General features: G+C 41.2%; 1 protein-coding gene across 3 annotated transcripts in view; it reads left to right on the top strand.

The window, feature by feature from the left end:
* The window catches only part of LOC127008966 (excitatory amino acid transporter 3-like), a 96,319-nt gene extending 87,374 nt beyond the window's left edge, over positions 1–8,945 (top strand). For all 3 annotated transcript variants that reach the window (XM_050881509.1, XM_050881508.1, XM_050881506.1), the window contains 5 exons: positions 1,498–1,684; positions 2,239–2,472; positions 3,739–3,933; positions 4,381–4,515; positions 5,128–8,945. In XM_050881509.1, coding sequence (XP_050737466.1) covers positions 1,498–1,684; positions 2,239–2,472; positions 3,739–3,933; positions 4,381–4,515; positions 5,128–5,296 — 920 coding nt within the window. In that variant the 3' untranslated portion in view covers positions 5,297–8,945. The remainder of the gene's footprint in view (positions 1–1,497; positions 1,685–2,238; positions 2,473–3,738; positions 3,934–4,380; positions 4,516–5,127) is intronic.
* Positions 8,946–15,657: the final 6,712 nt, after the last annotated feature.

Here is a 15,657-nt window from a genome sequence, read left to right as displayed (position 1 = left end):
CGCCACCACCGGGTAGCTGAACGAAGACATCCACCATTATTAGCATTAAGGGGCTATTACACTGGGCAAATTTTCCGTGGATCTTCAGTCAAACCACGATTTCCGCTAGCGTGGTTCTCATTTGTTTCTTGTTATTGCTGCTGCTGATGATGGTGAGTAATACCGTCGTCCTTCGGTGAAATCTATACCGTAGCTTTGGAAGATCGTGGACACGTGAGAAAACCACGGAAATATGAGAACCACGCCAGCGGAAATCGTGGTTTGACTGAAGATCCACGGAAAATTTGCCCAGTTTAATAGCCCCCTTAGTCCACACGAGCCTGAGACAGTCTGTGTAGCCTCTAGTCTTAGCTGCGTGCCCCGCCTTGCCCCGGCACCGCGCACGTCTGTTGACTGTGCCGGGCGAGGTGACGAAGGTCTTAGAGAAGCACCGCATGAGGAACGTTTAGCGACGGATGAATCAGCCACAGAGTTAGGAGGCGACAAGAGGAATGGCCTTGTTTCATGTTTACCTTAAAAATAAGATTATTATGTGAATTGTAATGAAATAAACACTTTTTCTCACTTTTTTCATCCTGTTGCGTCAGTTTGCCAAAACGTAACCAGTCAAGGGCACGAAGGAGTATTTTAAAGGCCAATTTCTCTTGTACTTCGTCCTCCATCACGCCTTTAAGAGCTTCCTGCTGCTGCTAATGTCCCTCTCAGTTACCCCGTCGCATCCCCTCCCAGCAAGCCCCCCCCTCCACCCCCTCACGACCCCCAGCTAGTTCCCTTCCCCTACGTTCCACTCCCTTCGGTGCACCATCGCAGAAGAACCCTGTACCCACCACCCCTTCTCCCTCCCCTTCCCCAAGAGACACAACAGCACACAACCGCAGCCTTTGTAAAATATAATGCGCATATTTTTTACACCTTCCCCCAGCATATTGACTGCAGCTGTATGGTAGAGTTTATTGTGTTATGTTATGGGGCACAAGAGGCCGGATTGTCTGAAGATGGCACCGTGGAGCTCATTGTACCAAAATGTGTCTGGTTTATGATTGTGGAGTATCTATTTTTTTATTGCCAAACTTCACTTTTCTCTCCGATGTTATTTTGTGTTCCCTTTCTTTTCCCTCCTCTTGTCTCCGTCATTTTTCATGTTGTTGCTGTTGATGTTGCTGTCTCTTCCTTGCTTCTTCATGTCACAGTCTCCCAGCTTCCTTGTTTGTTTGTTCGTCTCAATGTCTTTACTTGTTTTGTTCATGAAAAATGTTAAACAAGCTAACGAAACCACAGATACTCAAATACTACTTACCTACCTACCTACCTACCCACCTACACACACACACACACACACACACACACACATACACATACACACAAACAAACACGCACTCCCAAACACTCACACCTGTCTACCTTACTCCTCTGGCCTTCCTCCACCCTTCCCTATGCACCCTCTTTCCCTGCTCTCTTCCCCTTCTTCCCCCTCTTGACCTCTTCTCCCCCCACCAGTGCCCCCTAAGTCTGACTGGGACATCAAGTCGGAGTACGCCCGCGCAATGAACATTATGGGCCTTGTGAGCTTTGCAACCGTCCTCGGCCTGGCTCTGTCCACGCTGGATGCCCGCGGGAAGCCCCTCCTCGAATTCTTCCAGTCTCTCTCCGACGCCTCCATGGTCATCACCTCCTGGCTCATCTGGTGCGTGGGGTTACAGTCTGTTCGTTGCGTGTAACCTGAGGCACGCGTGTTTTTATATCCTGGTTTTACTCGCTTTTTTCAGTGGTTGTTTCAGACTTTTTTTGTGAGGGACTTTTTTCTTGAGTACCCCCTCATATGCTTTTTTTTTCTCTCAGGGTTACTGGTTGAAATTTCATGTTATATCTTATTATCACATTCAAAAATAGATTAGATAAATTCATGGACGGCGATATTAGGTGGGGTTAGATTCACGTTCTTATGTTCTTATATCAATGGGTTTACGGGAGTTTATTACTGCTCTTTGATTTGTTTTGCTTACCTGTTTTAATTAAGTAGGTGTGACAAGGTGTGCATGAATTCACCATCCCATATCCTTACCGCATAATATCCAACACGCAAGACCACTTCACCCATCCATCAGTATCCTGTGAACTCTTACTCCGTACTTTGTTACTCAGGAATTTCAACCATATCATGAAAATTTCTTCATACCTGCATTTTCTTATCACTCAGCATCCTTCGCTCCCTTCATCCTCTCTTCGCTTCCCCCTTAGGATCTCCCCCATCGGTATCCTCTTCCTGGTGGCTTCCATGATGATCGAGATGGAGGACTTCAGCGTCATGTTGGGTCAGCTCGGGATGTACTTCGGCACGGTGGTTCTCGGCATCTTCATCCATGGCTTCATCGTCCTGCCCGTCCTCTACACCGTCTTCACCCGCAAGCTTCCCTTCCGCTTCCTGGCCAACATGGGGCAGGCCTACATCACCGCCTTCGCAACCGCCTCCAGGTCAGTTGTCGCCCAGCCTTGGTTGAGAGAGGACTTTTTTGTCTGTCGGTCGGTCTGTATGGTTTTGGTTGAGTGTGAGTGTGCCTCGTCTTGTCTGTTTGTCTGTCTCTGGCTTTGATTTTGAGAGTGCTTTGTTTTCTGTCTGTTTGTCCGTCTGTCTGTCTGTCTATCTGGTTTTGGTTGAGTATGCCTCGTTTCTTTCTGTCTATCTGTCTATCTGTCTGTCTGTCTGTCTGTCTGTATATATGTATGTGTATGTATGTATATATGTATGTCTGTAGTTGAGTGTACCTCGCGTAGCTCCAACTTCTATGATTAACATCTGTATAGATTATCATATACGTTAGTTATTTTGACTCATAAGTAACCGAGAGGTAATCAATATTCATTATGGAAAGCCACTCACCCGAATTAATGTGAGACAACTTGGAGATACATAAGAAAAAAAAAGAAGGCTCACGCTCGCCCGCCACGAGGCCTCATAACCAGCTGTCCCGCACGGAAGCCTGTGTCAACATTAGCTCCGATTTTTTTTCTTTTCGAGTGGCAATATTAACGGAGAGGACGGGGCGGAGGGTGCGTTAAAGAGAGAGAGAGAGAGAGAGAGAGAGAGAGAGAGAGAGAGAGAGAGAGAGAGAGAGAGAGAGAGAGAGAGAGAGAGAGATTGAGATTCTAGGTATACCGTCATCTAGTGTAGCAATAAATAATACGGTTGATAACATGTTCTATTACTTTTCCCGTATGTTAGTAGATCACTTATTTGAGTCTCAACCGGTATTTTTTTTTTCTATATTTGAGATATTGATAATAACAACTATTTTCTCCTTAGGATTGCATTACTTTGCTTTGAATTTGCTCGTGCTTCTTGAAGATTAACCCAGTAGCAGCGACGGGCCAAATTTGTGGCTTTGCCGTGTACCAGCGACGGGCCAAATTTTTGCCATGGTATAAACCCCCTAAAATAGATGATGCATAAACTGATCACAAATGCGTTGATATATATTATGAAATAGTTTGCGTAAGTGATGATTTTTTCTCATTAATTCGCTTAGAGAGGCCTTTAACGAAACATGATCCCCGCAGTTACCGGGTTAAAAGCAAATAAAAACGTATCATTCGCATACCGTCAATTTCGATGAATACGTGATCTTTAAGAACGAGACGTAATAACAGTCTTTAGAGTTCTATGCAGCACCTCAAGAGTACCATATCATCGCCTTCCTCCACCCCCAAACACCGTGACTGACGCACGACAATTATTCGCAGCTCAGGAACCCTGCCAGTGACCTTCCAGTGCCTTGAGGAGAAGAACCACATCGACAGGCGCGTGACCCGCTTCGTCATTCCCATCGGCGCCACCATCAACATGGACGGCACCGCCCTCTACGAAGCCGTGGCCGCCATCTTCATCGCGCAGGTCCGAGGGATAGCTCTCTCCATCGGCCAGGTCGTCGCTATCAGGTAAGGCGCGGCTCGGGCTGACTATAGGCGGGAGGTTAAGTAATAATTGCAGGTATGATGTGAGTTACTTCATTGTCATTTATGGGTGGAATGTAGGTTGGCAGGCCAATAGATGAATAGTTTGGGCATTTTTGTGTAAAATAATTTAGTGGATTGTTTAGTTTGTTCATTAATTTTATGAAGTGAGTTCTATATTTTTGTCTCGGCTTCAACATGGTATTTAAAGGCGTGAATGATTTTAAAACCAAATTAAAATACACATTTCTCAGCTTTTTTGGCGCCGTTCTTTATTCACGAGTCCACGAGTCCAGCACGTAATCAGGCCTTGGTACATACTCACATAGTTCATATTATCATTATTGAACTAATAATTCCATCCCAAATAATGATAACACTAATAAAAATTGCAACCGGACACTTTCACAATCATTCCTTCTTTTCCCGCAGCATCACCGCCACAGCGGCAGCCATCGGGGCAGCAGGCATCCCGCAGGCCGGTCTGGTGACGATGGTGATGGTGCTGGACGTGGTGGGGCTGCCGGCCGAGGACATGACTCTGATTATTGCTGTGGACTGGTTGCTGTGAGTCTCGTTATGTTCTTTTCCCATAACACACTCGTACCATGATCCCAAAGATTCAGTACAGGTGCAAGCGCAAAGACTTGTCCCTTAACTATGACAAAAGGGCACAAAAGGTTAGACAGAACCAATTTTAAAACCAATCAACCCGTTCTGCCTAACACACAGCTTAAGAGATGCTAACATATCGTCGCTAAATTGTTAACCTGTCGCCACGAAATAGTAACCTGTTGGGACTCGCTACACTGAGTCTTTGGAATCGTTCTCACCTGAACTGAAGCACTTCCCTCCTAGATGCTTCCCGTGTTCATAGTTTGGCTCACTGTAAACAAAAAAAGTTTTACACCCTTTCTCCCCGTTCAGGTGCCCTTGTTTGCGTCGGTGTGATGTGTCATGCGCCTTGTTCCTTTTCACCAGCCCTCCTTTTTCTTTTAGACTTGATTCTTTGGTAATTATCAATACATTCACTCTAAATCTATCTATAACTTTTAATTGCATTAACTAGAAGTAGCAACTAGTAGTATTTCGTGCCATTGACCTAATCCTCTTTCTCTTCCTTAGTCTCCTCATAATCATCCTCATCTTCCTTCTTCTAATCGTCCTTTTTCCCCGCAGCGACCGATTCCGTACCATGATCAACGTCCTGGGAGACAGCATCGGCGCCGGCCTCGTCTACGAACTCAGCAAGAAGGAACTGGAGCAACTGAACGTCAACGCGAATGGAGACGTCGATCGACCCTCGAACGAAATTGGTTTGGATGCCGTGGAGTCCAGCAAGATGTGAGAGCAAGAGAGAGTTAGCGAGGCTCAGCTTAATGTACAGTTCACAACGTCTTCTAACCTGACTCCCGACACCTCAGCCCCAGCCGCCGCCAGGGACGCGACCCAGCGCAGGAGGGACGGGGAGTCACAGCCGCCGCAATCATCCTCTTCCTCGCAGCATGAAACTCTCCTCTAGTGGGATCGGTTTGCTAGCCGCGCGATCCAAACCAACTCCCTCCTCCACAAGCCCTCTTTTCTTGCCCTGGCGTTGCAGCGGTTGGTTGTAGTACATCCTGTGTGTGCGTGTATAAGTTATCTGTGGTGTTCCCAAATAGTTTTTATAAGTAAAACAGCCACACCGCCGTCGGACAAAACTAGAACACACAGGAGAAAGTGATGCTTTAATTTTCCCTTCCGTCTCTTTTTCTGTCTCGGTGTCACGTCTTTCCTTCCAGATCCTTAACTTTCCAGTCTTTCTCTTCTCCACCTTTGAAGACACAATAAAGCCTGTACGTATCATGGCTGGTGAGGGTCCAGTGTCGCCTTGTCGCCTCCAGTGTCCGCCTGTCCCGACCACTAGACACCCGAGGGCTCAGTTTAGTCTCTCACGCACCAGTCAGTCAGTCTTCCTCGTTGAGCTGCCCAGGGAAGGGGAGAAGAGCCAGGCGGCCGTGCGTGGGTTTGGTGGCCGCAAGATAATCACTCTCCCGCACTACCACTACATGTGTATCCTTTCGTGTTTTCTCATTGTGTGATTATGAACATCTTTGTAGCATACTTCTCTCTTTTATTTACTTGTTTGTCCCTTTTGTTTTATCTTCGCTACTCTTTATGTAATGTTCTTTGATTTCATGCCTCTTAGTTTAAACATTCTTTCTATGGTCTCTTCTTACCTATTCAATTTGTATATTTTAATCTACTATCACGGTGAAAAGTAGTATTTGTAAAGTGAACTTGTGAACTTTCAGATCTTTATCATTTTCAGTTTTATTCTTTTTTCATCCAGGAATGCATTCCATCTCAAATTTGCATTTAATATGCATACATTTTTAGTATTTATTTTACATTCAGCACTTTGTTTCATTTTAGCATATTTCAGATGTTCAGGAAACCACAGCATATTTGCATTTGTTTTTGTTTTTTTTTGCACATAAAGACATCCGTACATTTCACTGTTATTCACTGCCTTGCTGTAGTGGAGTCAGGCGGCGTGTGAGTAGGCTCTTCGGCGCCTCACACGGGCACCCTCAGGCGGTAGTGAGCCGCGTGGCCTGGTTGGACCCCGACACACCCTTGGGTCTCCTCTCCTCGTGGTCAGATGGAGTTTTAGACAAGAACCAAACACAAATAACTGTAAAGGTGGTAATGTGTGTATTTGAGGCAATTAGGATGGGGAACCGGGGGCCATAGACCTAGCTAGCTAACTGTTATGTAAGTAATCGTTCGAAACTTCCATATTGCCTAAGTGTTAAGTGAGTCAATCTTTATGATAGCGAGGGAGGTTCAGTCTCTCCAGTCTTCTCGTAGTCGACTGGTCGAGAGAGGGCGTTTGAAGTTGTTGTTTCTTTTTGTTGAGACGTTGTATTTTAATAGTCTATTACTGTCGTAGTGAATGGTAAAAGTTGATGAAGAGTTCAGAATTTTTTTTAACTAATTTTATATTTGTAGGAAACCTCATGAATATTTTTTATTTGCTTGCGAATAACCATCTTCAGAGATGAAGATTTTTTGTTCATTTTGTCTTCACAGCATATCAAACTATTCTTTAAGGAAGGAACCCAGTTTCATGTATATACTAAAAATATATATTTAAACTTACTGTAAATCAGATCTTACTACTTCTTAGAGACGACAAACTGACTATTTGGTAATGTACTATAGAGAAGCTGTTTTGTATTGTTGTCACGTTGGAGAGTCTACGGAAACGCATAATACTACTTGTTTGTGTCGTCTGTCGGTGTAGTGTGTAGCGACCACCCTCACCCGTACCTCCGGGACCGCCGAGACGAGGCTTGTGAGAAAGAAAAGGGAGTGATGAAGCGTCACGAGTCATGTTCACGCAACTTGGAAGCTCAATAACAAGTCACAGGTCACAAGTCACTGTGCTGTTTTTATTTTTTTTAAAAGAGCAAAGCCATTTCTTGCTTGATTTATTTCTTAATGGTCGCCTGTGAAGAGTAAAAACTGTTTGGATCTTGGTAGTTTTGAGGGAAGAAAAAAAATGTTTGTAATCATGTCCGTCGGTCTCGTCATATCAAAGTTTGTTGTCTGATTTTTGGATGAGATGCAGCTTACATGTGTTCATCTTTTGGCAGTCTTGTACACACACACACACACACACACACACACACACACACACACACACACACACACACACACACACACAACACAACACACTGCGACACATCTTGGAATGGCTATAAGAGTGGGGAGAAGGCCTTTTATGTCGTTCACTCACTCATGCTGTGCCGTGCAGGAGTCAGGCGCGAAGGGAATGGAAAAGAAGGTAAAGGTAATGAAAATAAAGAAGAACACGACTTGAATCTGTTGCCACATTTGTAAAATCTAGCGAGTAAGATTTGTGTTGAAATTAGCGATTAATGTGTAAACTTGTTCTTGTTGTTTCTCCTGTGAAGGTATTTCTACTCTTAAACGACTCACCTCTCTTTTTTTATCTTATTTTCCGCTTTCCTGACTTCCTTTTCTCAACCCCTTTCATCTTCTAGCTGTGGAATCGGGTCATCTGATGTCACGCTTAGCACACTACGATATCAAATCAATGTGTTCTTAAGGCTCTTCGTGTGGACATGCTCTAATATATATCACCTAATTTAAAGAGAGTAAACATGTATAGTTGACAACCCCAAACAGTACTACTAATAATACTAATGGTAATAATTGGTCATAGGCTAAAGTATCGTCTCTCTGTATTACTGTCGTTCTTTGTTTTTGTTGACTGTGTATTTGTGAAGGATCAAGCAATTCCGAGCCCGAGTCAAGGACGTTGTTGTGTGGGCATTAAGGAGTTTCATCATTTGCTAAACTTTTCACGAGAGGCGAGTTGCTTGCTACCTCACAACCCTGGAAACACAAGATGGCAAGTGAAAATAAGCGTGTGAGTGAGGGAGGGTTAAAAAAAAGTGGCGTGAGTGAACAGAAAAATATAAAAAGCATGAATGTGGGAAAAAGGACAATAAAGCGTGAGTGAAAAAAAAGGTCAAAAAATAATGTGTTGGGGACAAGTCAGAGTGAATGAATAGAGCAAAACAAAACTTAAAAATGGATGAAAATTAAATAACGTATGTATGAGAGTGAATTGATACATCTATTACCGATAAGAGAACCTACCCTTTATTATTTTCCTTCAGAATTTGGAAGAACGTCATTGTAGTTTTGTGACTAGCGAATATGACGTTTGTAATTGCATTTATTATTTTTTACGCTGCCCGCCGCGGTGAGGGCGTGACTGAGGCGTGAGAGTTGCCAGTGTGTAGACATAAGTTTCAAACCCTCTTCATATCATACCCGATCCTCTGTTCCTTTCCCCCTTACGTGAGAAAATGTCTTTATAGTGATAATGTTTTCATTTCTATAGACTCTAGTTGAAATAAATGTTAAGATCGTGCTTGTGGACAAAAATTGCAATAAATAAAGAAATAAATACACAAATAGTTATTCGTATCAAGCAGTGAGGTGCTACTGAAACCTGAGGAAGTCTTTTATTGTGTGTGTGTAATGAGATCGAAGCAGTGATTGAAGCAGTTCATGAAGCTTCGGATCAACGAGAGACAGATAAGTAGGTTTGTATGGTTTTTTTTTATGTTAGTGACGATCAAAGACACATTTCTATGGTCTACTTTATTCTACCTTCAGTAATACACAAAACATTTCATTACAAACACCACACTCAACTACTGAACGGAAATCAAAGTACAGCTCCGAGTCCCGACAATGAACACTTCGAATCACACTGAACTGAGATTTATTTAGACCCACCTAGCGTGCTCAAGGAGGATGATGGCCGTAATTATTATATACTTACGCTATATCTTCATTACCTGATCACTAATCCCAAAGTTCAGCATGCGTACGAATAAAAAAGGTTTGAAACGCAGGAACAGTCTTGACTATCCGAGAAATACACTAAGCTTTCCTTTTATTTTTTCTTCGTTTCTCTCATTCAATTCTGTTCTTGTCTTCCCTTCTCACACGTAATTAATGGTGTAATACTGTCAGAGTACACAGGGGGAGGGGATTTAGATAAGCCTCGAATTAGTCCAACACCCCCAAAAAACACCTGGCGGAGGACCGCAGAAACACAGGTGAGTGCCCTGAGTTGCCAGTTAGTCAATATTTACAGTCCCTCCTTCCGTCAGTTGATTTCAGCCACCGAAGGAAGAGGATGTGTGTATGTGTAGCTCCGAGGTCCCGTGTCCCTCCCCCTCCTCGTTGTTGCTGACTTCACACAGATGTTAGGATGACCAAGGTATGTACTGCTCGCAAGCGTTGTAGAAATCAGGGTCATTAGTTGTTTAACACCTTGACCAGCTCGTTTATTGCGACACAACCGAATATACCAACGAGGTAGTTAACGATGACGTCACTGACTAGTTATTTGTATGTGACTGGCGAAGGAGACTTGGATTGTTAGAAAGACAGACGTAATGTGCTTCATAAGATTCATTTTTCTAATCAGACGTCACTGTAGCATATGTAACTACTGCGTTTTTCGTAACCTTGAGTTAGCAGATTAGGGAGCTGGCATGCTGCTGTATCGACGATTATAACTGAGCCCTTGTATTTCGACGTGAATGTCACCAAACTTTCTATGACCTCAATGTATTTGGGCTTTTTTTCTAATTCCAATGTCGTTTCAGTTAAGTGACAAAGGAGCGAACAAGACAGCTACCATTAGACCAGGTCAGCGTGCGTCGTTGTCATGGTAAGAGTCAAGGAGCCGGCAAGGCCAGAGAAAGGCAATGCAGGTACGTACCCAAAGGTAAAAAATCCAGCTGTTCATAAAGGCAAGTAGGTGCTCGTTATTGAGATCCTCACACTCGTGACGCATGAACTCGTCAGACGTGGGGGTGTTAAGTGTCGGTTAATTTAATGAACTGGTACATTCAACCAGTAATGGATTCCATAGTCTAAGCTAGTTTCTTCTGATGTATTGCTTCGTCTATAGGACGATAATCATGAAAATACACCATGGATTTACTTATTGCCGAGAGGGTGAAGGGAGTTAACACTCCCCGTCACCCCTCCCCCCAACAGCAAATCCAAATATTTCCGACGGTCTTCATGAATATCTTCCAGATTGTTAAAATACATAAACCATGGATTTGAGAATGGAAACCACTGCTAAGTAAAAGTACCAAACTACCGTAACTTATAGAGCGTGTGCTTCTCGTGTCACAGATTTGACTCAAAGATTTGCTTCATTCGACGTTTCATTCTCTTGTGATAGTTATAGCCATACCATTATGATTGTTGCCAAACCATGTTTTATACTGGTCTAACTCCCAAAGTACACGTACTGTAATTACGGGAGCTTGTTCAACAGTTAGATATTTTCCTCGTGTTTGTGGTCATAAGCCTACACTGCCCTACAGTATACTTCGAGACTATGAACGATGACTGTGGTGATCGTTGGCCTTACCGTGAGTATCATGCTCTATCATTCAACATACAGTAATGCTCCTCTTTAGGACAGAAGCTACATTTTATAGTAAGTGAAGAGAATCACAGATCAACCAAAATAATAATGGATGGGGTCAATTATCGAGTATCCGTAACGAAGTTGCTTGTTTTTTGGGGTTGGTTTTAGTGTTACTTTTTATATTTGTCATGTTGTTAGTGGTTTGTAATTTACACTTAAAAGATTAATTGGTAATTTTTTTACGAATTTTTATTATTTTTGTAGTAATAGAAGTAGTAGTAGTAGCGGCAGCAGATGTAGTAGTAGTCGTTACACCAGTAACGTAGCAGCTCTACTAGTAATAGTAACAGTAACACCTTATTCGTCCTCCAAATGTTCATATTTAGTAGCAAAGCAACAATGCAGTTTGTTCCGCAAAGTTTTCAACATCTTTCTGGAGCCTATGTAACAATGTTATACTCTAAACTTTAACATATTGTTGTTCAACAAAGTCACGGGAAATATCCTGCCTCATTTAGCACCATCAGACTAGTCAGCAGAAGCTTTTTCAGCAAAATTTCCACCAGACTGCCACTAACTTTTCCATGCTTACAAGGCAAAAATGGTGTTGGGGGCGGAGCGTTCCCTAGGTAGTAACGCGGTAAACTCTACGGACGCGCCATCCATGTTTACATTACTAGGCGGCTGCAATGATTGACAATGCCGGGCGTTAGCACATGTCATAACCCACTTTCATACATTGTATTCCTTTTGAGTCGCTCCCTCAACGACCCCTAGATGACTACGTTCATTATGTGACCTGATTATATTACACACTTATATCTAGTTCCATTCTTTACTGCACCTGCTAAAGATTTATTCTGGATCACTTATTTTAGTAATATATTAGGAGAATGAATGATGAGCACACTATTCATCCTTCATATCACAATTACCATTTCCCCAACATTTCTGGGCCCAACTAAGGCGTGGCATCTTCATAAAACTTTAACTTCATTTATAGTTTGTTGAAGGATAAGCCAGAAATGTTTTCAGTTTGTATCATTTATTCAGCTTGATAATGACACATGGTACTCTTTTCGTCGTTGCTGAAAAAGTCTCAGGTGTTCCCTGATAGAGTCTTCATAATTAAAGATCCAAATCCATGCTTTTTCATATTTATAAAAAAAGAAAACTTTGAAATAGGCAATGGGCAATATTATCAATGTCTCACCCATTTTCCTAACCACACTGAGACCTATTGTTATTTTAGCATTGTACTTTGCCAGGGTCAGATTCCAAAGGTGGCTTGGGACTGCTAGCTGTGTTAGTGGGATTTGCAAGATGTGGTAGTGTGATTTAAGTGATGGAAGGGGCTGTACACTATTTTGGGGATTAACAGTGATGGCAGGGATCTGCAAGCTGTGGCAGTATGAATTTGTTATGAAAGTGGACTGTAAGTTCTATTAGTGTGGCTTGCAGTGATAGAAAGGGGCTACAGGCAGGGATGGAGTGAATACCAGAGTTGTGTATTCGAATACGCATACGAATACTTCAAATTCCAACGAATACGAATATGTATCTGAATATACTGCAATGATTTTATGAATATTTCTTGAAAGTATCTGGGTATAGCACTGTTCTAAAGTTATGCAACAGCAAAATGAGCCCATGAGCCTGTACTAGACAGTACTATACAGGTTAGGTTAATTTTAGGCAGTGGTGGGCACCGCTAATCGAAAAGTTAGCTTCACTTATTCTAAACTGCTAATCTGATAAAGAAATTAGTAGAAGCTAATGCTAACTGCTAACTTTTTAAATGGATTTAGCTTCGATTTAGTATTTTGGCTCTAAAACCCTTAAAAACAGACCTAGTGACCTGAAATTTCAATATATAATGAACACAACTACATGGTGACACCGTTGCAGCTGAACTGAAGAAACAACAAGCAACTTGTTAGGTTGGGTTAAGTGTAGAAAATTATCAAACAGATGAGATCCAGAAATCTAAAGTATAAATTAACAAAAAGGCCTTGATTTTGTTGTCCAGAAAGTCTCATGAGTAAGGAAGCATAGATGAGTTTCTCTGAGTCAAGACATAAGTTTAGGGCAGCTTCAAACACATGACAGCCAACAAATTGTAGCATTAATCAACAAAGAAAGGCCTTATTTTGTTATACTGAAAGTCTCATGAGTAAGGAAGCATATATGATTTTTCTGAGGGCTGACGTATAGTAATTGTTTAAAGTATTGTTGGGTTAGGTTAAGTTCAGGGCATTTTGAAACACATGATAGGCAACAGCTTATGACATTAAATAACAAAGAATTACCTCACAGTTAGATAATCATAAGTCTCATTCGTAAGAAGGCCTATACGATTTTTTGGAGTAAAGACGTATGGTAACCATATGTGGTTTGGTTAGGTTAGGTTGAGTTGAGTGTATCATAAACCACATGGTAGCCAGCCAGGTATAAATCAACATGGAATGACCATGTTTTGTTGTAAAGAAAGTCTCATTAGTAAGGAAGCATATATGAATTTTCCGAGTCAAGACCTATAGTACCTGTTTGGAGTTTTGTTAGGTTAGGTTAAGTTTAGGGTATCTTCAAACACATGATAGGTGGGAACTCATGGCACAAATCAACAAAGGAAGAGCTCTTTGTGTCAGATAATAACTCTCATTAGTAAGGAAGCATTTATGAATTTACTGAGTGTATATAAAGTGTGACTGTTTGGGTTATAGTTAAGTAAGGTTAAGGGTTTCTTCAGGCACATGACTGTAGCCACAAAAAATGAGGTCACTGTTATATAGAAGGTTTCACTAGTAAGGAAGCATATATCATTTTTCTGAGTCAAGACGTATTGTAATTGTTCAGGGTTTTGTTGGATTATGTTAAATTTAAGGTATCGTCAGACACATGACTGCCATCAAATTCAGATAAAAATCAACAAAGAAAGACTTCAGTATGTTATATAGAAAGTCTCATTAGTAAGGAAGCATGTATGATTTTTCTGAGTCAAGACATATACAGTACATGGTAACTGTTTGGGGTATTGTTAGGTTAGGTTGAGTTTAGTGTATCTTCAAACACAAGATAGACAGAAACTTTAGCATAAATTAACAAAAGAAGCCCTCCCTTTGTTATATAATAGGTCTCATTACTGAGGAAGCATATATGATTTTTTTGAGTAAAAACATATAGTAACTGTTTGGGGTTTTGTTAGGTTAAGTAGAGAATTTTTAAACACATGATAGGCAGCAAATTATGGCATAAATTATCAAAGGAAGAACTCTCTATGTTATATAAAAAGGTATATTTAGTAAGGAAGAACAGATGATTTTTCCAAGTCAAGATGTTTAGTAACTGTTCGGGGTTTTGTTAGGTTAAGTTTAGGAAATTTGCAAACAGATGATATACAGAAACCTATAGCATTAATTAACAAAGAAAGCCTTCACTTTGTTATATAGAAAGTCATGAGTAAGGAAGTATAGGTGAGTTTTTTTGAGTCAAGATGTATGGTAGCTTTTTGTGGTTTTCTTAGGTTAAGTTTGTCTTCATCAAACACACAGCAGCCAACAACTTAGTAGCATAAATCAACAAAAGAGAGACCTCACTTTGTTATATTGATAGTCTCATGATTAAGGATGCATTGATGGTTTTTTTGAGGACTGACATATTTTAATTGTTCCGAGTTTTGTTAGGTTAGGTTAAGATTATGGCATCTTTAAACACATGATAGGCAACAGCTTATGGCACAAAACAATAAAGAATGGCCTCACTCAGTCAGATAATCATTAGTCTCATTCCTATGGAAGTATAGGTATATGAATTTTTTAGAGTAAAGGCATATGGTACTGTTCAGGATTTTGTTAGGTTTTAAAGTTATGCAACAGTAAAATGAGCTTGTGAACCTGTACTCTACATGACAATTACACATCTGCCCAGGACGCTAAAGTTTTAAGGAACAACAGATGTTATTTCTGATCATAAATTTTGAATATTCATCAGATTATTCGCAGAATACGAATGAAAATACTCTGATTTCTATCAATAATTACTCAAATAGCAATGCCAATTACCCAAATACATTATTTGAATGTATTCAAATGCGAATTTCAAATACTCCATCCCTGTCTACAAGCCGTACTATGACTTAGTGATAGAAGAAAACCACAAATTTTATTAAATGATGTAATTATGAAAGGACCCACATATTGAGACTTACATTTAATGGCTGACACAGATCCATTTCTTTACTGGTCAAAGCAGCATGAGATATATTTTTGTCAGGTGTTGCTTAGCAGTAAAGCAACCCGGCCAGGTTGGTCTGAAGGGAAGGACAACTTGTTAAAGTCACTAGACAGATAATTAGCTCATTTAATGCAGCAAATAGTTGGGATGTTGTATATTTTAGACTTTAGTGTGAGTTGCTTCAATTACAAAACCTACTTTATTTTGCCTGCTTAGAATGAAAAGTTGAGAGTTATAGGCAAGTTACTTTTTCTGGTGTTTGCATCTTAGCCCCTGGCAGAGAGACTGCTGTTTTTACTTTTATTTAACCATCATTCCCAATATCCACTAGCAAGAAAAAAAAAATTGTACTGGTGTTATGATTAAGCTCAATGTTTTGTCTTGGAGTCATCTTATTTTCTTTGTTGCAGAGTCATGATTATCAAATGAAATGGTGGTGGACGATGCAGCCAAAACATGGAAGACCAGAAGTGCAGCCCCCTGGAGAAAGC

Source organism: Eriocheir sinensis, chromosome 39, assembly GCF_024679095.1.
Source record: "Eriocheir sinensis breed Jianghai 21 chromosome 39, ASM2467909v1, whole genome shotgun sequence".
NCBI classification, from domain to species: Eukaryota; Metazoa; Arthropoda; class Malacostraca; order Decapoda; family Varunidae; genus Eriocheir; species Eriocheir sinensis.
The sequence above is the reverse complement of the archived record's forward strand: the minus strand, read 5'-3'. Positions and strand labels throughout refer to the sequence as shown.